The 25,706-nt window shown below is 38.3% G+C and overlaps 1 protein-coding gene across 2 annotated transcripts in view; it reads left to right on the forward strand.

Annotated features, from left to right (window-relative positions):
* The first annotated feature begins 2,578 nt into the window (after positions 1–2,578).
* bach2b (BACH transcriptional regulator 2b) overlaps positions 2,579–25,706 on the forward strand; it is a 105,547-nt gene continuing 82,419 nt past the window's right edge. Inside the window, exons 1-2 of one of the 2 annotated variants that reach the window (XM_004564708.5) lie at positions 2,579–2,891; positions 16,300–16,441. In XM_004564708.5, coding sequence (XP_004564765.1) covers positions 16,403–16,441 — 39 coding nt within the window. In that variant the 5' untranslated portion in view covers positions 2,579–2,891; positions 16,300–16,402. The remainder of the gene's footprint in view (positions 2,892–16,299; positions 16,442–25,706) is intronic. The other variant, XM_004564709.5, reaches the window with a different exon arrangement.

Here is a 25,706-nt window from a genome sequence, read left to right on the forward strand (position 1 = left end):
TATATTTTATTCCTTCCTAGTTAAATTTACCCTTTTTAATTTTTCATATTTATTTCCTATCTTATTCATAGCCTTTCCCTTTTTTTTCTTTAGGTCACGAGCAATTGTCTAAACATTTCACTGCATATCGTACTGTGTATGACTGTGTACGTGACAAATAAAATTTGAATTTGAAAATGGTTAATAGACTGGTCCGCATATACTGCTTTTCTACTCTAGCATTCAAAGTGCTTTTCATTCACCCAATTTTTTCTATGTCAAAGTGTTTTCTCTCGCAGATTCAAACTCCAGGAGCATCAGGAGCAACTCGGGGTTCATTATCTTGCCTAAGGACACTTTGGGTTAGTCAGGGATCAAACCAATAACTTTACAACTACTAGATGCCCTGCTTCACATGCTGAGCCAAACCTCCTTTGAGTAGGATGGAAAGTTAATAACTTTCTCTTAATTGCTGTGATACCTGTTATCTCCAACTGGAGTTTTAGGTTTTTTCAAGCCAGCTAATGCAAAGAAAGCTTGGCATAGTTGAACTTCATTTGCACAATATCCCTTAGATGCTTACATCTATTTGTTTATTTATTTATTTAGTAGCTAAGTTATTTAGTAGAGACCCACTTTACACTGCACACAAAACATGTGCGTTATAAACATTAATTAAAATGATCACAGAATAAAAACACTGAATTTCTTAGGTGACAAATTTTTCATTAGTTTTTCATGATTTCATTTTTGTTTTTTAAGAACTTACACTAGCCAGAGTGCTACAGTACTGTCAAACTGTTGTCATGACAGGACATGGAATATAACTTTTAATAAAGTTTAAACACTTTATTGAAGTAAAGTTTTAGTGTAGTGCTATTTTACTGTATTTCTGTGATATGATAACATTGCACAGTTGTTGCAAATTTGTTGGCGACACTTTTAAGATGTGAATGTCCTGTTCCATTACATCCCAAATGTCTGTTTGTTCTGACTGTGGTCATAAATGGATGGCTATAGTCGGAAAGAACACTCGGATATGCTGTGGCAACTAAACAATGCTTACTGGGTACTAAAGGCAATGGAAATAGCCAAAAAATATCAACCATGCCATGCCAAAAGACCATCACCAGCACTGAATATTGCAGTACAATTTAAGACTCGTCATGGCAGGCAGCATTTTTTTCCAATCTTCTGTTAACCAATTTTAGCGAGTCCTTATGAACTGTTGCCTCACTTTTTGTTCTCAGCTGGCATGTGTGGCACCTGGTGTATTCTTCTGCTGCCGTAGCCCATCTGCTTCAAGGTTTACTGTTGTGTGTGTTCAGAGATACTCTTCTGCATAACAAGTGGTTATTTGAGTTGTCTGACAATTCTCCTCTGATGTCTGACATTAAAAGTGGCATTTTTGCTCAAAGAACTGCTTTCTCATTGAATATCTGCTATTTCTTCACACTGTTCAATAGTTGCGCAGGAAATTCACAGCAGATCAGCACTTTCTGAAATACTAAGAGTAGGCTCCTTCAACCATATCAGCTTTAGCGTCACTTAAATCACCATTCCGGTCCATTCTAATGGTCAATTTTAACCTCAACAGGTCATCTTGATCATATCTACACATCTAAATGCATTCAGTGGCTGCCATGTAATTGGCTGATTAGATATTTACTTTAACAAACAGTAGAACAAGTATCTAATGAAGTGGCCAGTGAGCTTTGTGTTACACAACATTTATTTTCTAAGATTATTCTTACTTATTATTATCCACATTTAAAAATATCAGTCTTCTTAATATAAGTTATAAGAGATAAATGTCTTTGCCAACTGTTGTTGTTGTTGGGCACTGTACAGATAAATTCTAAATGAATTAAAAGTTATCCCATGTACAAGTAATTTAATAACATTATAGCTATAAGTAAATAAATAAATAAATAATTTATAAATAAATAATATGTGATTCTGAAAAGGCTGAATCTGCCTAATGATTATTTTTACTTTGGGTACTTTTAAGTATATTTTCTGATACACTGGCGTTTGTGTTGTTAATTACGTGGAAGTTGGGAGCTGAAACTATTAATTATTCTTTTTGCAAATGTGTGTCAGGTAATGAGTTCAGTAAAACACATTAATAAATAGAAATGGTAGAGGAGCGTGTGAATAATAAAAACATTAAAGAAAATAGTTCCCACACTTGAAAAGAAAATAGATAGGTTTCAGTGTTCCCTTATCAGGCTTTTAATGCGATCGGAAAATAAGTCAGCTAAACATCCCCTTTAATTGTTCTCACATGCGAAAAAAATGCCTTGTGTCATCATTAATCGTAATTTTCCCGCTGCATTCACGAGAGGGGGGAGGGAGGACCAGGAGAAAGCATGGTGTGCAAGGGAGGGAGGGAGGGAGTCCAGAAAGCCGAGGGGGAGGGATTTGAGCTAGAAAGTCAGAATTGTGCGATTCTCCAAGCTCCGTTGCGCACTTTCGAAGGACTACGCACCCGCTTCCCGCCGGCTTCAACGCAACGCCGCGTCGCACTAACGATGTTGTGAATGAGAGGATGAGTGACGTCAGCGGGCGAATGTCAACAATGTAGCGACTGAGAGTAGGCGTTCCAGTCGAGTGTAACAAACAGCAGAGAAGGAGCGGCACGCCGTGCAGGATCAACACGCACACACGCGCGCGCGCACACGTACACAACAAATCGTAAAATCACAGACACTGTAGCGTGTGTGTCTGTCTGTGTGTGTGTTTTAAATAAACATTCTTGTAAGTGACAAAGAACCGAGTTGCGGCAGCGAGAGAAGTCATCCATCTGCAATCAGGAGGGTTTGAGGAAACGGCAAACCGAGTCATCATGTGAAAGAACTTGTGGGAAACGGACAAAAGGGCTGGAGTACGAGCAGAATAGGACGGAAAAGGTGAGCTGGCGTGCACGTCTTTTTCCTCTCTGACCACTCTCTCTCTCTCTCTCTCTCCCGCTCGCTCTCTCTCTATCCTTTTCTCGCTCTCTAGCTGTTCTTTTTGTTAGCTTTCAATCTCGGTCTATTGTTGATGCTCTCATAACCGAGACGCAAACTTGCATAAGTGACGCAGTGGTAGTGGGCTACTACCAACAGAGCCCCCTGCTGAGATGCATAAAAAAATCGACTTTATAGGGGAAAAAAGCAGAACCGCACGCATGAATCTTGAAAGCCTGGCGCGTGGTACGAATATTGAAGCCTGTAATGTGATGGGGTGTGAACGCGGGTTCAGGAGTGAAACACAACTCTGTACCGCATCCTGTTATGCTTTGAGTCACCGCTCTCTGTGTGCTCCTCTGTACTGTTGTTTTTTTGTTTTTGTTTTTTTATCCAATATGGTAAAGTAGTCGGTGGTGATCCGTCAGGATGAGCTGCCACATGCAGAGTCATTAAACACCTTCCTCGTTCAATACGTGTGCATCTAGTTCATGTGGAGCTCATTAGAACTGTTACTACCGCTATTCCAGTTTATTTCACTCTGTGTGAAATCATTGTATTACTGTAGGGTCTTTACCTTAAAATATAAAGCCCATTGGGCGTTGTGATTTGGCGCTATATAAATAAAATAAACTGAACTGAAATAAGCACACCTTATCATTAATCCACATTATAACAGTCAATCCCTCGTTTGACGTTAAACCCATATTTCATTATTACACATATATATTTCTTAGTCTGCCATCATATTCGAGAATATAAAATAGGCATTTTTAAATCAAACTGCACCCTTGTGCGCGGAGCTGCATTGTCATGTGAGGAGATGCTGCAATCGCGTCTTATTCAATCTTGAGTCAGTAATGTGCTGAGATGCACCTCAGTCGATAAAAAGGGGCATTTTTAAGGTGACTCTTAAAAAAAATTGTGATCGTGGATAATATATATATAAACAGTGTAGTCTCACGTGCTGCCATGCATTACGACCTTTAAAAGATTTATGAGAATGTGCTTCGTTTGTGTTTACAGTAAGATTAGTTGGCTTCATATCGGTGGCTGCAGGCACTCGCGTTTGCATTGTTTCCCTCTGTCGTTAAAGAGACGCGTGTGTGCAGGCAGGCAGGGCTTTTTCTTAATAGTGTTTGTTTCGTCATGACTATTGTTTGATGGCCATGTGTTTGCCTCGGCAGCGGAGGAGCCTGGAATCATAAGGGAGCGGAGTGATGCTGCTATAAATGCGGTGATGCAGCATTTCGAGGAAGCATACCATCCTCTTTGTCTGATAGTGCTGATGCAAAGCAAACGGCGGAACGATCGCAGCATCATGGATGGATCCTCCATCATCATGATCAAGAACCTTTGTCATGATGCGTCGCGCATTCTTTTGAAACGCCCGAAACGCCTTGACTCCACGCAGCCGCCACAGGGATGGGTTTAAGCTGTGCCGAGAGCAGGTGCATAGGTAATAGGAGCTAATAGGATCTCACTGGTGGTGTAAAGGCAGCTGACGTGAACTCACATTTTCACAGACAACGCGCTGCTTTGGCGACGCGTGCACGGCAGTGGCACTCATGCGCAGTTTTACGCACGGAACCCTTTGTTCTCTACAGTAGCCCCCTGCCTTTCTTTTCCCAGGCATGGCAGTCCTCTGTGTACTGTGAGGAGGAGAGGGGGTGGAGTCCATACTGTAAACCTCATAGTGACTTTGTCAGCTTACGTCAAGCTTTGGTTTCTTTGCTCATTAGTATAAACAAGACACGCGAATCGCATAAAAATAATACTTTCATAATTGCGTGTCACATTTTATTGTAAGCACGATCAGTTTAATAGATCACCACTGAGAAATCTCTTTATTACATCACTCAACAATCATTAACAGCAAGAAGATTTTCAGTTCCAGCTGGTCTGTTCTCTGACCAGCGTTTAGTCTCGTGTTCTTACCATGTGGAATGATATGTGTAAACCAGTGACTGTGCATTCAGAAAAAACTACAGACTTTATAAGAACCAAAGAATTCAAGATCCTTGAATGAAATCTAGAGGAAAATTTCACAACAGCAGAGATGGTGAAATAGCTTTTTAAAACCTTATGATGGGGCAGTGTTTGCAAAGTTTTAAAGCCATTATTATTATTATTATTATTATTATTATTATTATTATTATTATTATTATTATTATTATTATATTCAGCTTGTGATTCTATATTTGTAGTTTTTATGTCCCAAAAACAACTTACATTTAAGTAATGATTCATAGTAACTGCCCAGACGAGTTTTACCACAGCTAATAAGTTGCACTGCATAAGCATCAATTTATTTGTAATATATACAAATATACTTACACTAGGTGTCCGTAACAGATCAGAGCAGTAGTACAGTCACAATAGACCTGGAAGATTACAATAATGCTTATCAATTATCTGCAGCCTTACAAAACCCAGCAATAATGACTGCGATGAAAAACTACCATATCTTGTTTGTTTCTTTATTAAACTCTCTTCTAATTTTGGCAGCATCACTACACAAAATTAGAATTGTCTTGTCACACTGTAATTCCCACAGACAACAGTAAAACAGGAATATTGAATTGTTGCACAGTTATTGCATCACGTTTTGAATTTCTCTCTCCCTTCTGCCTCCTTAATTACCCCAAAAACCTGCAGCTTGAAAGTCAAACCAGTGCACAGGCTGTAGCTTGTAACCGCAAGCCTTGTTTCTACCTATTTTAATGTGCAAGTAATATATAAAATCCACCCATCTTCTTCTGTTTATTCAGGGTTGCTATTATATGATATAATACATCTGTAATAGGAACAAAAAGTACAAACTAGTCATATGTTCAGTAATATGTTTTCTGTAATGCGATGAGATGTAATTTATGATCAATTGTTACTTGTTTTATTGTAATCCTTGTTTCCATCAAATTTTGTATTCAATCCAAAAGGACTGAAAAGAGTCTGTAGAATAAATAGTGGTTAGATGGGGCTAATGTCATCACAATGCAGTACTTCTTAATTGTTCAGAGTGTGATTAAGAGCTGAAAGAACATTGTGAGGACAATGACATCACTGATGATACCTAAACCTAAACCTAATTCTGTGTTTGAGCCCAAAAAAGGAGACACACTTGTGTACAGCCTCTTTAAAAAGTCAACAGCATGCAGCCTCATGTTGATAATGCTACATGACATGTAGGTAGATTTCTGACTGACTGAAAAGTTGTGTTTCAGGTATTTCCCACTACTGACAGTGCACAACTACAGCACAGTGTATAGATGTGGGTTAGTAAAAGCTCTGCATATTACCTATGGACAGTCAGCTCACTACAATGGCAGGTGCTTTGGGGTTAGGATTAGGAATATTCAGATGTCAAAGGGTAAATAGTTTATTTTTATATTAAGATCCCTTCCTTTCCATGGCACTAAATAGGAAATAGGAAATAAATAATAACAAAAACAAAGCAAACAGAAGGACATTGGTATCATGATGTTAAACCATTGTAAATGTTTAATTGAATAGTTGAATTAGTTTGCCATAACCCCCAAATGGCTAGATTTTTGAATTTTTGTGCTTTGCTTAAAGCTTCCAGATTTATTTTGGACTTTTAAATACTTTCTATTTTTTTTTTTATCTCTATGTGCATCCAAATGAAAAATGAAGAAGGCCCTTCTGAAATCTGTTTAAAAATACATAGGACCATCTCACTGGTATTATATCAGAACATCTCATTGTGAACAGTGCTGTTCTGGGGATCTGCTCGAGTCCCTCAGGATTGTCTTCGACAGCTAAAATTCCGAATAACAACAAGTTCCTGTCATGTGACCATGAAGGGATCCTGAAGACTAAAACAGTCTAAAACATCCAGGGCTAGCTCCTCATTGTTTCTGCTGAGCCACATGTAATCATCCTGCTATTCAGCTAATTAAAAAATGACTGGAAATAAATGACTGGAGAAGGTGCTTGTGTTCCAAATGAACCAAGTACTGGTGGGTTATTGATTCATGAAATTTCAGCTGGAGTAGGACAACATGAAGTGATCAAATTCACAATATCAGCAGCCTTTTAAGGTCTATTATTTCTGATTTATGTGAAGAAAAAAGCAGATAGTGTATGCAGCAGGTCCCATCTCTCCTCTCTTTGCATCTTTAAAGTCTTCTTTGCATCACTAAGGGTATCTGAGTACCCCTGACCGGCTCAGTTGAATATCCCAAGTCACTGCCTTGGCTAGGGAAAAAAAAAGATGTTGCTATTGCACTCTCAAAGGCAGGTGATTGGGCATCTGCCAGTGATGGCATAGCTGGAGAAGCACTGCTTGGAGAAATCTCAGATTCTGTACATTACAGCAAAAGCTATTGTTTCCTTCTCCTTTTCTCCCTGTTGTGATCCCTTCTTTCCCCGTGTCATGTCATGGCTGCTCATTCTTCTTCTCTTTTCCCACTTTTCTCAGTAGTGATGTGCACTGGTGTTCTCATCACTTGTGTGAAATCAGATTGCATTATACACCCAGCCCCAGCTGCCATCAGTCTGCGGCTGCAGAGTCAGGGCCTGTCTGTGTGTGTTTGACTCTTGCCAAGAAGCTAGCAAAACTAAACCACCACAGTCAATTTTCTGATTGTTTTGGTTTGTGTTTGTGCCTTTGTGTGCCTGTTAGAAACGATGGAGTAAATGACCCACCTATTTGATGACCTCTTCCCTGAGTGGAGGACTTCACCTTCTGAGCTGTGAATGAAAACTCAATTCAGTGAAGGGAAAGGAGGGAGGTTTGGTGTTTAGAAGAATGTAAAGTAGCATTCAGTAAACAAAAAGAAATCATTTAGCGTAACCTGTTTATATTAGATTATTGCAGCACTGTTACTGTTGGCACAGTTGACTCATCAGAACGAGGCTGAAAGCTGCTTTAGAGAAAACCTTGAAGTGCTCTGAACAAGGGAGGAAACTTAGCCTCAGTGTAGTAAAATGGTTGTAATATAGTAAAGTTTTCTGATTTCTGTTAAAAGACATTTCCCAACAGAGAAGTCCAAGTATATTTATAATTCATCCGTTAAACAGTACCAGTCAGAAGTTTGGACACAGTCATGCACTCATATCAATGAATGAGTCTTCAGACATTTAACTAGTACTGTATGTGTTATCTGCATTTGTAAGAACTGATTAAAGTGGCATGAGTTCAAATTATAATCATATTTAAAGTTTAATTTTCACGTTAACCTAATTCTGGAAATCTTAAATCTCAGAAACCAATCTGAGAAAATAAATAAATAAAAAACCTAGATTTAAACCCATTAACCTTTCCTTAAAAGTCTGATTTCACCATTGATCAGTTAAAGAGTTTTGTAAAACTGTAAATTGGAAATTGTTCAATCTTATTTTCTTGTCACAATTTGACTTTTTCAGCTCTCTCACGTACATGTGTTCCATTATCTGTCACAAGTTTAAACATAAATTGAGAATATGAGACAAAATTTACAGTTACGCCCCAGACGCCCATTTACATTACGACTCAGCTCAGAAGCAACAAGAAACTGACATTAGAGTTTTAAGAAGTGTAGTTTTATTCTAAATGACATCATAACTTAGCTAAAACAACTGGTACCCCAAAAAGACAAAACTGGTGTGTGTCTCTGTAGAGTGACCCTCAGTCTTGCCTTTATCCACACCTTACCAAATATGGTTAATTAGCAGTGAAGCCCAGGCAACCTTAAGAGAATACGGGTTGCAGAGGGACGTAACACTTACATAAACTTAGCTTCATTCACATCTTGATTCCTAAAATAACTTAGCAGTTGTTTCAAATATCAAATAGTTTCATAAAACCATTCAAAACCACAAGGATGTGTAGCAAATTCTGGGGGGAGGGAAACAGACATTTTAGTTGCAGGTTTCTTTCAGCTTTTTCCTTTTATATTTAATGGCAATTCTCAAATTTTCTTTGTAGATTTTATTAAATAATATTCCTTTTTTCCTTTTCTTGTGGAAAAGAAGTCTCATTTTGTTGCTCTCATGTAGAGACTTCACTTACGAGTGCGCCTATAGTTTGATAAAAATAGCTATGTGTTACAGTTGACGCATTCTCATTTATGCACATGTGAAACACACGCCTCCACATTTAAACAAGCTCTTTGATGAAGCGTTTGCACGCTGTTTTTCAATTCCACTGACTTGTGTGTGGTCTTTGTTTTATTTTTTCCAAGCATCACTAAATGTGAATGACATGTGCGCTACAGTGTTTCTTCCCCTGGGCCAACTGGCAAAATGGCGGCTAGAGAGCCTCATCCAGTGCTTTTGCAGCGTCTGGATATTCACCACGGTGACGATAACAGAGCCTATATGGATGCGTCCAGCTTAAACAGCTCCTCCATATAAGAATGCTGGATTTTCTCAGCATTGCTTGGGTTATTCTTAGTAAGGACTGTTGTCTGTGTGGTCCCCAGAGCCCATCCCCCTGCTGCCACCATAGAAATGCTATGCATACCATATCACATTAGAGCACTTTGTGGTGAAAATGAGGCAACGTAGACAGAGAATTTCTCTGGGGTTAGGCCCCCTCGTAGTCCTCCCGGGGAACACTGAAGCACAGAAGTAGTCTTCTGGTTGCTCTCTGGAGCTGCTGAGTCACATGTGAAGTGTATATATTCAGTATATATATACGTTGTCTTTGCTGTTTTCTTTTGACTCATCAGGATGTTCTTCATGGCAGATCTGATGATTACACTTTCGCTGTCCCAGCCTATATTTCTGGTTGACAAAACTATTTTACCTAATTTCTGTTTTGTTCCCCTGATGTTTATTAGCATACGGATTTTGTTTTTTGATTTGGCAATAAGCTTTAAAATTACCTTTTTAAACCACAAAAGGTCCATAATTTATTTACAATGTGGAGTAAAGATCCAGAATGGCTCTATAAGTACAGAATCAACCAAATAAACTTTTCTTAACATTTCTTACTAATTATTATATCTTGTAAATTCATAAAAATATACTTTTTCAACAGATATTAATGATTCACACAATGAAAACACGTCAAATGGGAGCTTCGTTATAAATATATCAGGGAAAGGAAAGCTTTAAATCTTACAAAGGCTCACTTAATTAAGCCTGAAACTATGAAATTTATCATCAGTAAATATTCCACCAAATTAAGATATTGAGCTGAACTGCTAAATAGTTAACATAGCGGCTAACAGAAAAAAACTAGTTAATTATAATTAATTATACTTATTTTATCAATCCAGTAAAATGACCTTGCTTTGCTTTTATGTATAGTAGAAAAGAATCAGTCTGCACAATGAGAGTTAACTCATTCTTTTTCCAGCTATAAAGGTTCTTCTACACTCCTGAATTTGATATTGGCTGTTGACCACAAACATTTGTGGTTAGAAATATAAGGATGTCTCAATGAGACGTGTTGGTTTTGGCTGGTTATTCGTGCTCCCGCGTTAGAAGAAGAACGCTGCTGTGTGCTTTTTTCTCTGAAGCCTGAGGTCATTTAGTTCTGTGTAGCACCCTTTTATTCCACATGCTGACATCACAGGTTACACATTGAAAAGCTCGCCAGTGCTGCTGCAACACTGCCTTCCTCCTTCTGCCCAGTTATTGGTGTAACATTAAACTAGTTCCTGATAAATACTCAGGACTGCAACATTAATATGTTATTAAAACATATCTAACAGCCATTTGTTAGATGATAAACCAACCAATAGGACCTTAGGCTATATTCAAGCATGTAAATGATTCCCGTGTTGGCAATATAGTTCAATTCAGTTCAATAATTAATATATATCTTCACGAATAATATTAATTTGGCACAAAGCACAATATAAAATAACTGTCATTTCACCTAAATGCAACGATGTAACAACACAGAAAATATCGTTGAAGATTTCTGCCAATATAATGGATATATGGTTAAATGATTATGTATAGTTTAAGGATTCTGTGTGTATTAGTCTAATACTTTATTATAGTGGTCTTGACCTTACAATATAAAGCGACTCAACGCAACTGTTTTTGTGATTTGGTCCTGTATGAATAAAAGTGAACTGAATTATATCAAAATGTAAATTTAAGAGGTGGCAGCACGGTGGTTAGCACTGTTGCCGCACAGCAAGAGGGTCCTGAGTTCAATTCCACCATCAGGCCGGGGTCTTTCTGTGTGGAGTTTGCATGTTCTCCCCGTGTTTGCGTGGGTTCCCTCCGGGTACTCTGGCTTCCTCCCACCGTCCAAAGACATGCAGCTTGTGGGGATAGGTTAATTGGATAATCTATATTGCCAAAATTATTTTATTCAGCTACTCACAGAATAGAATACTGACATATCAAAAGAAATATAGCAAAAAATATCTTTCCCGAAATTATGATCCCAATATGATGGGTAATCCCCGTACACTGAATTTCTTTTGTACAAAAAATATTGTTGATGAACATGGGTATCTTTGAAGCAGACGTCTGTATAGAAAATTCTAGAAGAAGATGAGTTTGGGAGGAGCCCAATCTTTTAACGAGTGCTCGCTTGCACTTGGAGACAGTTTACAGTAAACCAAATCTTCACTGATGTTGTTGAAGCAGTGGAGTGTAAAACAACAGAGCACATTCAGTATGTGGTTTGGCAAAGACGTGCAGCTGTAAAGGAGTTTGTGTTGCGGAGGAAAGAAGGCTTTAGGGGTGAGGGGGGTTCATCCTGTGAGACCAGCACAGGTGGTTAGGAGGGGGGTTGGTGTAATGGAGGGAGGGAATAGGGCTGCTGTGGGCGTGGAAGTGCAGTAATGTGCCCACTTCCTGCATCAAACCCCTGCGCAGCACTGTAAAAACCATGAGGTTACAACAAGATCAGCACAATTTGCTGCTCTTGGCCTTTTTTTTTCCAGTTAACAGCAGGCAGTCATGGCTGACTTTTTTTCTAATCATAAAAGGGAGGCGAAAAAAGAGAAAGATGAAATTATACAGCGAGAGAAACCTGAGAATTGACACGATGAAACTGAAAACGTGATGTTCACCCTATGGACGCTGCTTCCACTAATAATAAAGTAATTGAGTTCTTTTACTCCAGTTTATTTATTTATATTTATAGCACCAGAGACGCACCAACAATCAGATGACCCCCTACGAGCAAGTGCTTGGCGAGAGTGAGAAGGAAGAATTCCCATTTAACAGGAAATTCCCTCAGAACAGAACCAGGTTCAGGAAAGGGTAGCCATCTGCCGCAGCCGTTTGGGGTCAAGGGAAGGAAGACAGGACAAAAGACACACCATGGAAGAGAGCTAGAAATTACAGTAATAACAACAACAAGTAGAAGATGTAGGTAGTTTTTCATTTTTATGTATTATGCAGACTAATATTTCTCTCACTTTTTTTTTACAATATAGTATTTGTCTGACAGCTTTGAGTTACTCGTAGCTTTACAAGTCGAAATGTGTTGATTTTTACCTTTTTCCGATAACCAGAAAGATTAAATGTTTTTGTTATGGGTTCATTTTAGAGATGTGCTCATTTCACAGGGCAGCCAGGCTACAACACATACAAACTTATGATGTTAGTAAGGTTAGGTTTGATTTAGGTTAAACTGGATAGTTTTTCTTCTTGTTCCTTTCCTAGTGTATTGTCATATACATTCTGTTATAATACTGATTGTTCATCTTAAAAGGGCCAACGTTTAAAAATATGGTAAATAAGTCAAAAACTCAGTTTTCAATATTCTTTACCAAGTTTTTAACACGTGTGATGTCATAGAGCACCGACATCCCAAAAATGAATCATCTCAGGCACAGCAGCCCCACCCACCTGCTGTTCTGACTTTCTCTTTATGAGTCTCTACAAGCTAGTCTGAAGAACGTTTCAACCCAAATTTCTTTGGCTTGAAAGGTTAATTACATTAATATCAGAGGTGGTAAAATAATTTGTTTTAGACTGGGGATGAACTGCAGGGCTGCACCAAAGCCCAGTGTAAGATAAAGGATGATTTACAACTATGAATCATGCAAAGCAAACCTGGTGGAGTCTGAGAAAATAAGAAAACATGCTAAAATTTCTTTTGTTTACTAACTGTTCTGATTTTGTAATAAAAAAAAAAACAATGCAAAAATCATTATCACTCCCTACTTGTGACACAATATAATCCAGGGTAACTAGAGGAAATGACCTCAACGTAAGCGGATGTCGACATCTGATAGTCTGCCGTTCCTCGTTGTTGAAAAGTTTAAAAAAAAAAAAGTCTAAAAAATAGTCTATGCGACATCCAGAAAAGTTAAATAATGGCAAAAAAAAATTTTTCCACACGAGTATAAGCTCTGGTTAGTCTGTTCTCCAAGCCTCAGCATCAATGACCCAAATTAATTGTAAACCAGCAAGGGAAACCAGAAGTGGGTATGATTTGAGTTCACGGTCCAGGTGTCAGTGGTTGTCCACTTGTGTCTCCCCATGGTCTACAGTGAGTAAGCAGGCACCAGCTGTATACCTGCAGCAGTCACATGCTCCTGCCTGCAGTCCACCAGCCAGACTCTGTCATTAAGGACAGATGGCAAAAGGTCAGCCAGGCAGAGCTGTTCCACGGTTGAGTCACAACACAACATCATCTTGTCATCATCATCATCATCAACACAGTTCATCAGCATGTCAACACAACACAACACACATTAAATGCTTCCCCACAGATTAAAAAAATGGATATTATTCTTAATAAGAATATGTTCCTCTGTTACTGGAAAGAGTTCATTTCGATGGTCAGACGTCACATAAATTTGTCTTGACTGGTTTCTTGCAGTCATGCAGTTTTGAAGCAACCATACCAGCTTGATTGTGTGCGATATACGTGTGAGTGTCTACATGCCTAGGGCTTTTTGGTGTAAAAAAAATTCACTGTAATTCCTTTTACAGGTAATATCGATGTATATAGCAATATGAATCAAATGACTGTTTCTGCGCAGCGCAAAGGTTCCTTTTTACTCCTGACAGGTGAAAATATGAGTTCAGTATGAGTTTGTTAATAAGGATTTTTAAATTTTTTAGTTTTTAATTTATATATTTTTTAACATTAATTTGTTGAGCATATCAACAGTATATGCTGTTCTCTTTCTATTTTTATTAAATTACTGTAAATGATGATTTTTAAAAACTTTTTTAATTGAGTTGGTCAACACTTTGTGCCATCTTCTAGCTGCACACATTTATGTGAAATGCTGCGTGTTCGTGTGTTACTTAAATTTTTAGTCTAATTTAATATTGACATATTTTCTTTGGTGCTCCTGTGTCTTCTCCTGACTAATCCTGGTCAGATGTTCAGTCCTTTTGTCTTTATTGAATATCATTATTTTACGCAATGACTAGAGAATAATAATATAAATTAAACGACATCCTGGCGGCTTTTCAGTTCTGCAGATGTTTCTTTCCAGCTTTTCAGAGGTTAAGTGAGAGGCAAAACTCAGGGGAGCCCTAATGGAGACGGTGCTGCACGTTTTTAAAGTTACATAGATTTTCCCATGAAAAGCAGAGAAGATGTCTGAGAAACAAAAGTAGAGGACAGAGTAACTGTGGGATAGTGAGAGCAGCTGAATGAAAGGCTGTAAAGCAGTTAGCAATTTAGATGGATTATAGTAACAAATTGGCTAATCTCTCGTTCTCTGCTCTGTGCACAATCATTATCATATTTATGTGACAAACACACTTGGCCATGCTAAGAAAAAAAGTTTTCTCAATTGATGTGAACGTGAAAGTGAAAAATTTTACAGGCACGGTGCCTTTAACTCTTACAGCCAGGACATTACCATTTAACACAGCCAGTGGGTTTTAGCAGCTGTGTGATGGCAGCAATGTGACTCTGGTTAGTTTGTAATGTGACATTATCAAAGAGTCAGAAATCCTCTTCTTCCCATCAGTTGGCCAGGGTTTGCTCGATTTGGCACGTTATTCGAAGATCTCAGAACTATTATATGTGATTGCAGCTAATGAGTAGTTTTACTATCAGTACAGTTGTATTATTTTATTAAAATTAAAAAGCAATAGGAATTAGTGTTTGTTAAATGAAATTATATAATATGAAGTGTTTAATAGTAAAACCAGATAAAATAATGAAATAATGAAGGATGCAATATAAAATTGCTGTGCTGGTGACATAAAACCACTGCAGTATAAAAACAAACGTACTGTTTTAATGATGTGAAGCAAAACAGAAAATTCTGAATCAAGATTTTTTTTAAATTTTAAACATTGTAAAACATGTATTGTGGAAATGGGGGTGAACCAATTTTTGCAGTATTTGTCATGCAGATTATTATCTACCTGTTGGCAAAAGGGGTGAAATTTTGCAATTTTACTGAATTTGCGCAGCATGATGAAGAGCTGAAAGACTCTTCTTAAAGATGTTTTTTTTCCTGGCACAAATGAAAGCACGGCAAGAGCAGAACAAACATAAAACCTGGAGTGATTATTAAATAGCCAAACCAAAGGCTGAAAATCCATATACTTTAATTAATTATTAAATATTTGAGGAAACTGCTTACTTTAAAAAAAAAAAAAAATCTGTGAGCTGCTATTATTTTCTCAGCATTAGTAAAATAGGGATTTCATGTAGTTTACATAACCGAGGTTTTACATCAGTCAGGCAAAAAAAAAAAGTAATATATGATTTGTTTGTGTACTTTGCCCTGTGAGACCCAACCCATCAAAAAATAGCCAGAAAATTCAGATTTTGGGGAACTTAGATTTTGTTAACCCTTATAACAAAATCCACAAAATTTTTGCTATATCATGTTGTGTATGATATATTTTTGTTATATATTTATTATATGTTTTTTGTATCGCTTTTGATACATTGGATGTTTTAGCAACTTTTTGTTAACAACAATGTTAATTTTAGACAAAAAAAAAAAGTTTTGTCCATAACATTTTTGGAATTATGGCAAGTATTTATCACGCTGATGAGATAGAGGTCTCAGAAATTCATGTATCAAATATGATACAAAGGGGATTATAGGGTTAAGCGCTTTGCCCAAATAGTAATGAAAGGAAAAATCAAAAGTTCATTTGTTGATCATCTAAAGTTTTCCTGTTTGTGGTTTAATTTGTAAGAGTACGCTTTCTTTTACTTTGATTTTTGCAATAAATTTTGTTTATTATTATAAATCCTGAAAAACTAAACTTGTGCTTAATTAACAGATTTCTTGACTTCTCTTGAATTTTCTCGTATTAAAACAGTTTTTTTTTGCAACATTCTAAAAAAAGCTTTCTTGTAAATGTGCCATTGTGTCCAACATTTTGTGAATAGTCTCTGTTTCTGTAATCTTTGTATCCGAAGTGTGTGTGACGTGACAATGGTGCACATGTTTGCGTAGAAAGAAAAAATGAGTAATTGTGGATGATAGGAGGGTCTGTCTTCATGCTGCAGGGACGCCCTCCCCACGCTCCACCAACCTGCCAATCATCTCTCTGACCTCGCACCTTTCTAACTGATAGTGATGTAGATGTGTCCGTCTGCTGCTCGTGGATAAATGATCACTAATCAGCCAAAGAAGATGAAGGACAATTTTGTAAGTAGAACTGTTACCATACACGCTCACCTTTTGGTTTTATATGTCAAAACATGATTTTCTGCTGGCAGGAAGGCTGTTTTTTCCTGTTGTGGTTAAGCTGCTGAAGCCGAGGCAAACATTTGTCATAGTGATACACACAAAAACAAAACTTCAGGCGGAGCTGTTTTGTAGTTGTTTATGTTTACTTCCTACCTTTTTTATATTCAATAGATCATTTAGAGTCTCAAAAGCAAAAAGAAACACAACAAAAACATACGTCTAGCCCTTGAACACAGAGTTTTTGGACTCAAAAACCGAAAACCTTGCTTTAAATCAGACCATTCAGAAAGGCTTACGAACTGCCTTGACGTTCTCAAACAAGAAAACCACACGGTTCAAAACTAATAAATTCTTTACAATGTTCATATTTCCATTTATAACAAACTATTGCAAAGGAAATGCAGCTTCCTTCTCTGACTTCCTTTGCAGGTGGTAGAGTAGCAGCTGTAGAAGATTTAATATTCAGTGATAATTAATCCAACTTTTTCTCCTGTGCTGGAGTCGGTCTTTCAACGATCGTTATGATCACTCCGGTTATAAAATAAGTCAAAGAAACCTCTACTTTAACCTTGTTCTCGCAAATTTGATTTATGTCCAATTTCCCTCTCAATACATGCTTGTTAGAAGGGAAACGGTAACTCTGAAGTGACATGTTGCAGCTCTCACGTGCTTTGCGTATGAACATAAAGACGGAACAATTATGCCAGTTTGTCTTCACAATCTTCAAGCAAATGCAAATGTGTTCTTTGAGTGTCATTGGTTAGTGTAAATGGTGGCATTAAAGCTGCTATAGTAATAGTACAGACTGTCAGAGGGCTCAGCCCAGACCACGTGGAGCTCTGGCATCTGTTTCACACCCTGAGAATACTTTTACTTTTGGCAGCAGTGACATGCTTCCCTGGCCTGGACCTCCTGCTGTAAATCATTTGACGATGAAAATCTAGCTAAAATAAGTGTACTCTGTATCCTTAGTACTGCTTCCTTATGTTTCTATAGCGCAACATACCTAACCCCAAACTACGTCCTATATCGACATACCGCCAAATTGGGTGGTAGTTCACAGCCATCACTCTGTATGACTGGGTGAATGAGGCAATGCTGGATAAATCTTTTTTTTTTTTTTACAAATTCCAGCCACTGAGGCATTATTACCTGCAAGATATGTGCTGTCCTTTGCAGAAAAACACAAGCCACGCCAGGTTTGAACCTTGTTCAAACTCCAGCTTGGGTTGCAGTTCAAAGATATGCATGTCATTCAGTAATTCTAAACTGGCCATGGATGTGAGGTACGCAAAGTACTAGTAAAAACTGAGTGGCTCAAAAGAATAGAAAAGTGCTATACCCTAACCCTCTACTAATGTCATTCTGTACTCTAATGGCTGAAGTCTTAGCATTCAGAAAAGAGAAAGTAAAGATAACTGACAGACGTGAAAAACATATTTTCTTAGGATTTTTTCTTTTCTTTTGTTGTGTGTGTGTGTGACTTTATTTCAGACAGCTTAAGTTATCGTTAGTGATTTTTAAAAGATGGCTGTATATTGTGGTTTTGTTAGTGTGTTTTCCCCACGGTAGCCTGATATATACCAATTGGAAGGTCAGTGGATCGATCATATTCTTGGGTCAGATACTGAACCCCGAGTCTCTTGCGAGATCCATCCATAAGAGTTTGAGTTTCTATGTGAATATTAGAAAACACTTAGGCATGGATAAATGCACTTTATGTAACTAGCTGAATGAGACGTGCACTATAAAGCAATTCTCAACTGTAAAAGTACCATATATACTTTTGAACCTTACGCTACTCTGTAACAAACAGTGCCGAGGTCACATCTGGATCTAACACAATTAGATTAGCTTACCCCTCTACAATGCACTTCTGACTCAGCAGATGTTTCACAGCAGGCATTTTGACTTGTCACAGCAGTTCAAGGCGCAGTTGTGCATTTACTACTACGCTACATTAAAACTAAAGGCGCTCCTTTCAGCTGGATTTGTTCCAAAGTCCTAAATGTGTGACACCATTTTCCCTGTAGGTCCAAATGTCTAGCACGCAAAAAGGAGGAAGACTAATACAAACAGAACTGCACAATCTTTGCAAAGGTCAAGTGTCATAAAATGAGCTACAGCTGAAACAGCTTCAAGGATACATCAGTGCTATTTCACAGGGTTTTAACCTAATGTAAAATTGGGATGGTGCTTTTTTCCTCAACTGCAGCAACACGGTTCCAACCCTAACTCTAAACCTGACCGTGTTACCCCAACCAGAGACCCTTCCAACACTATTTGGAAAATCCATGCACTAAAGCTAAAATGCAGTTCATCCTTAATACAGGAAAGCATGTCATAACAATTGATATTTTAGCTGCCATAGCCAGTTCTAATCCAGATACAAAGTTTTGTCATGCATGTGTTTTAGAAAGCAGGACTAATCCCAGCATGTAATTCACACACGACCCATGTCTGGGCTTTAAGTGCCACAACTTGCTGCCTGGGTTTGTGTGAGGCCCCTCTGAAGTATCTGCACTCAACTGTACAGCCCTGTCTGCTTCCAGTGATGCACCTCCCCATCCCCAGCCTGGCACTACGAGTGAAAGAGGCTATTGTTCCTAACACTCTGAGGCATGTAGCATGCACTTATGACACCAAGTGGGAGAAATTGTTCCCATTATACCCCTGGAATGTCTTTGAATCAATCAAGTTTGTATGAATACATGCTGCTCTTTAGCAGTTACAAAGAAATGGTGCCTATTAAATGGTGAAATTAACAAAAGGCAACTTTTTCTGTGCAAAAACTATTATAAAGAAAACAGTAGTGCAACTTTTGAATCAAAAGCAAAACGCCGTTTAATCTCCCTCTTCATGGACCATTTTTCATCCATACCCTGACCTGGAGCAGAGACCACATTCAGATATTTTGAATTAAGATGACTGGTAACATTGTACAAGAAAACAATTGATATTTGGGCATTCTTTCTCCTGAGTTCCCTCCTTTTCTTACTGAGCTTTAGTGATGTGTATCAAAGCACAGCTGGGAAAATTGTCTGCTCCGCTCATGGATATTTCTGTGAAGATGTAATTGTTTCTTTTTTTTTAGTAGTATGGCTGTGCAGTGGAATTCAAAACAGAAAGTAGAGTTCTCAGTTTTCTCAGGCAGATCATTTATTCTTCACATACCATAAGGCTCTGAGTCCTCAAAACAGAGCATTCTTGGCTTTGACCTGCGTGAAAACGTTTGATTCTGCTAGTGGTGCAAAAAACAATAAGAACAGCAAAACCGTTTCAAAAAAATCTTAGGACACTTCACTACAGTTATTGCATTGGAGTCACACTGGGTTAAATATGTACACTTGGGTTTTAAGGGGTATTTATTATTTTCTTCTTTTTTTTTGGGTTGTATGGAAGCCCCAAACGCAATTTCATTGTTCTTGACAATGACAATAAATAAATAAATACTAAAATACTAAAGGCTACGTTCACACTGCAGGCGAAAGCGGATCAAATCCAACTTTTTTGACCCGATCCGATATTTTCAAATCCGACCCAGGTCACTTTCGTGTGTGGTACTGAATCCAATACATATCTGACGCTTTAGAAAGCGACTGCTGTTTGAATGGTCATGTCGCATTAAATCCGTCTTTTACGTCACTGACACAAGACAGACCCCAATTATCAGTGCCGGAGAAGCGCCCGAGAAGACATCGTGAACGCTTCCTGGCCACCCAGCGTAACTGTTGGGAAGACAACGTTGGAGAAACATGAACATTTTATTTGTACTGTATAATCTGCAGATTCTGACAGAAATCTGCAACTATCCTTTGAAGCACCGCCCCTCTCTAAAACAGCAATAAGGATCATTATTATGCCATATGTAAATAACAAAATAATTTTATAACTTAAAGCAAAATTGGGAAACGTAAAGTCTGAAACAAGTCTTTATATTAAGGGCCGTCAGTCAAACAATACTGTTTGGTCTGGGTCTAAACAGAGCGCGTTGTATGTGACGTCTTCTGTTGCGCATGCGGGCCGCTTTGAGGGTTCACACTAGAGCACGTTTGCTGTCACATTTTATTTGTAGTGTGAACGAGCAGACAAAAAAATCGGATTTGATCAAAAAATCGGAATTGAGCATTAAGACCTGCAGTGTGAACGTAGCCAAAGTGTAAACCAAGAGCACTATGCAGGGGTCATGAAATACAGCTCTATTTCCGTCAGCAGGCTATTTTTAACCCTGCTGTATCATGTATCCCTTCTTGCCATTTTGTTCCTTTGTTGAGTTGGGAGGGATAGCATGGCAGGCTAGGTAAGGTAGAACCTCTGTTAGTGTGTGTGTGAGGGAGAGATGTGATCTGTTGCACGGGTTGAAAATGTTCTGTCACTAACTCATTAGCCCGATCTGCCTATGTTGGTACTTACTGCTTTCACTGCATCTGCATTTGTGGTCTTTGATAGGATCCAGATGTCTGTCTGGAACACAATACAGTCCTTGTACAAGCTTTACACACGGCCATACATATAGCAAATAGAAGAAATACTGAAGAGCAACCCATATAATGTGTCAGTTTAATTCATTTATAAATGCTTCAAAAGTTACCAACTCACTCATGTGTAATGCTGAGTGCATTATTGGTGGCAGTCTAGGCCTATTGTATTGGTAACTTTAAATTCAGCTCTGAATTTAAAAGAGAGCCAATGAAGAGAAGCTAATATGGGAGAAATATCATCTCTCATAGGGTTCACTGTCAGAGACCCTAAGAAAATCATCCGTAACCTTCTCTAGTGCTGTTTCTGAATGGTGATAAATTCTGAATCCTGACTAAAACTCTTGAAATAAACCATTTGCAGATCATTTAGCTGTTTTATAACTACTCTTTCAAGAAGGAGGAGGAAGGAAGGTTAAAGATTGGCATATAATTAGCTAAGAAATCCAGTCAGAACTGAGATTATCTGCTTGTTTGTCCTCTAATTAAGGCTTGTCAGATCTAATATAATGATGGTTGTTAATTGTAAACCCACTACAGAGCAAACAGGAACTCCTTGTTGTATCCAACTCTTAATACTCTATTTTTTAATGTTTTCTCTTGATAAAAACAGTCTACAGCACACTGGCAGCATTTGTGAATAGCTGTTCTGTAAATGGTGACATTGCATTGCTGTACAGGCAAAGCACTGAGACAAATAAAAACTGAAAAATGTTGTTAAAGGGTTGATAAAAAAAAAAAAGTAGTAGTAGTAAGTGATCAGGGCTTCTCCCTGAGTTAAAAGCCTGCAGGCTTGCCTGCTTTGGTTTCAGTTATGATCCTTCTATCTTCTCCTTTTTGCTCTGATTTTTCTGCTGTTAAGAATGTGGCAGGGGAATGTGCGTGGGATGGGGTAACAGAGGGGAGCTCAGGAATTCCCACTGACTTGGTTCATCTTGTATTAGCTATGCTTCTTGGGCTGTTGTGTTTGTTTTGTTTGTGACATCCAGCGCTCTCGCCACCATGCAAACGTTCCTTGTTTTTTAAGCACCACGGACCTGGAGATGTTGCATGATGTGGCTTCTTGGTTAACAGTGCTGCACTACTGAGTTCATTCATCTCGAGGGCCCCTTTCTTTCTTTTATTTTTAGCCAAAATCCATCAGGCCTGACAAGTTGAGGGCAGCACTCCAGGTCTCTTCCACAAACTAAGTCTTCTCCTCCCCTCTTAGGAAAAATGCTCTGGACAGCCCTGCTCCAAGGTTGGGCTTTTGTTGAGTCATGTGAGATCGTGTACACAGAAACACACAAGAGGTGGGGCTGAACATGGAGGGGGGCTTTGGAGAGTTGAAGCCAGGGGCAGCAGGAGAAGCTAAAATCTGATCACAGGCCACCAGACAGCAGAATATGCTGGAGCTAGCTTTGTATAAGGTAATGTCTAGCGAGTGTGTTGGGGTGGGACAAGTGCACAGATTTATTTTAATACACAGCTGGCCCTGCCAGCGGGGGGAGGGGTGTTGAGTCTGCCAGCTTATCCCAGGACCACTGTCACACTTTGGACAAGACAGGACATTTTAGTAGGCAAACCCACTACTGGCAACAAAAACACAGTGAAAAGAGGCAAGTTTGAGGCAGAGTTTGACCTTTTAATCTGCATGATCAGACTGGATTGCTTTTACCATGTGCCGAATGCTCTTTGCACTTGTTCTTCTCATGCTGTCTTCGCACAGCTAGAATAGCCCCTGTATCAGATGTCATTGTGTTCACTGCACTACAGGAAGGTCTGGATTTGGTGCTAATGTCATTACTGATTATGCGTATAGTTCAAATTGCTTATCATTTCCCTTTGTCAATTTTCCTGATCATTTTTTGCATGAAAAAAAGTATGTAGGGTTTATATAAAAGATAAACACATCCATGTCACCCATTTGTTTCTGGAACCTGCATAGTGAAACCATAGTGTTATGTTTTTGGAAACACCTTGTTGGTCTGTTGGAGCTAGAAGTTACCATATTTTGACAGGGTAGTGAGCTGGATTAAAAAACTGTACTGCAATGCGCACATATACAGTGGGGGAAATAATCATTGATCCCCTTTTTTTGCTCACTTACACAGAAATAAGCACTCTTTAATTTTTATGTTAAAGAGGAGAGACAGAATATGAAAACAGAAATCCAGAAAAAAAGCACATTACATAAAAGGTATACATTAATTTGCATATCATGAAGTGAAATAATATTTGATCTCTACAACCCAGCTAGAATTCCATTCCCACAATTTAGCCATGGACGCACAGATTACAATCAATCAATCAAGCACAGCTCTCAAAGGACATCATGCACAATATTATAGACTGCAATCGGCTACAAGAAGCAAGAAGCTTGGTACGAATTATAACATGACTATCAATCATCCTCAGTTTAGAGGTCGAGCCGAGATCTTCTGTTTCGCTGTGTTAATTTCTTTGTTCAGCAGGAGATCAAAAAAAATTATTTCCTTTTCTACAATTCGTGCAAAGGAACAGTCACCAAAACTGAAGCACCACGTTCTTGGGTGCTCTGTACCTCAGAGCATGTGATCTGAGTAATAGTGTTCTAGCAAAGCATTAGCAGCTAGTTCCTAAAGTTCCTTTGTTTTTGATCAGAAACCTACAACACAAATGGGATTCCCATTTCCTAACAGCCTCAGCTTTAAAAAAGGGGTATCGGGGATAAGAATTTAAAGCACCACTGTGTCTCAGAGCTTGCAGAGGTGCTACTGTTGCTCCGGTGTTTTAAACAAGTCAAAAGAACAGGCGTACCTATTATGCAGCAATATTGCATCTAAGGTAATTTTGAAGTTGAATTGTCACTGGATGCTTCTATCAGGTTGACTTAATGTTTGGTAGCTGGGACAGTACATTTATAGATTAACTTCCTTCCTGTGCACTATTACCTTAACAGGAAGAGGCCGTGGCTTTTTACTTAGTAGGTATTATCTGATGTGGATGGATTTAAAGTGTTTAGAAGACATTCGGTGGGTTAATAAAAATCTGCATTGCTCTCACTGGATATAAATCAGCACAGTCTGTCTTTGGAAGGATGTCAGAAACACGGCTGCAATTCATTCCAGCCCACCTTGAGCAACAAAGGTCACTCAAGAGGAGAGTTAATGAGCAAACTCACAGTGCAACTTTAAGGAGTCCTGAGCAAGATTTTTATTTAAATTCAATTGCTGACTGTCGTATCCTTAAGTTGTCATATGGTGTTTTTTGTGTGTTTTTTTTGTTGGGGTTTTTTTGCCTTTGAAAACCCGAGCAAGTTACAAGTGGAGCATTTAGAAACTTGGTGGGCTGTCAATAATTGTTGAATCATTAATATGACTCTGAGGCATAAGCTGCAATTAATGATTAATTTCATAGCTGAATAATTAGTTGTTGTTTTTTAATAGCAAAACCTAACATTTAAGAAGGTGTAATACATTTATACCTAATAAACTGCATAAACACTTATTTAGATTTGAAAATTATAATGGTATGTGGTAGATGATTACATAGTTAGGTATGTACCCACTCATGTCTCTAGAATGGTTTAGTCCCAAAATTTATGGTACGTCACAGTAACAAGTGCAGCAGAGAACAGTAGAGAACTTTAAAAATTTACGAAAATACGAAAAAGGTTTTTCGTATTTTATAGTGCACCCCTGTGTCTGTGATGTCAACCCACACTGTCAATTCTGTTCATAGAAAATATAAACAAAGAAGGCATGACACTAACCCCAACATCAGCGCATGTTCATGCTGATAGGCCACCAGCTATGGAGCTTTTCTCTTCAGTGTGATTATTTCATTTGCTTTTTCCTCTTTCTGCTGTAGATTGCTCAGCTATGTGAACAAATATCTTTATCAAAGTTCACTGATGAAATTTGTTCATAATAAGTTTATATTGCACTATAGGGAAGATAAGGCACTGCGTCAAATCAACATTGTAAAATTCCCAGTTATCTAAAATGGAAATTGACTCTCTGAAGGGAAATGGTTCTTCAGAGTTGGGGAAAGAATGTTGTTTTCTTCTAAACTATTGATGCATACAAATCCCAAATTCCAACTGTGTTGTCAAGACTATAGGCTGAGAGGATGGCTCTGGAAGCTTTAGCATGTGTTTGTGCTTTGACCATGGAAATAATGGGAACAACAGAGATGGAAAAAAAGCAGAATTTATTTTCTGTAAAGTAAAGTTTACTTACCTTCTGACACAGAATGGAAAACGAGCCCTCTGAAAAATAGTCTGTAACGTGGTGAAAGTTGGGGTCATTGTTCTGTCAGTTCATTTCTGTACTGCAGGCCTAGCTCTGAGGACCTATCACCATGGAAACCATTATGTGGGACAACTGGCAGCAGAGCACTTTACAGATCTCCTTGGAATATATTACTAGATGCAAAGGCCCAACTCTTCTCACCTTCAGCCTGTTGTTATTGTCTCTGAGCTAGTTTACTTCAGGCAGTTTTCTCAGGATTTCAGCCCTTGAACTCAAGAATATTCAACCTTTAGACCTTCTCCACACAGAGATACCAAAACAATAACTAAGATGCTCAGGCTGGAAATCTCAGATAAACAGACGTGATAATGGTAAGGTTCCAGTGCCCCTGAATTTTCTATTTTAATATAGGAAAAACTTAATTACAATGAGTCATTTTGTTGACTCGTTCAAACCTTAGCTGTGTTCAGACAAACCATTTGCACCATGGAGCTACAGTTTAGATACAGTCCTCATGGACATGAATGTCAT

This window comes from Maylandia zebra, linkage group LG15 (assembly GCF_041146795.1).
Source record: "Maylandia zebra isolate NMK-2024a linkage group LG15, Mzebra_GT3a, whole genome shotgun sequence".
Lineage (NCBI taxonomy): Eukaryota > Metazoa > Chordata > Actinopteri > Cichliformes > Cichlidae > Maylandia > Maylandia zebra.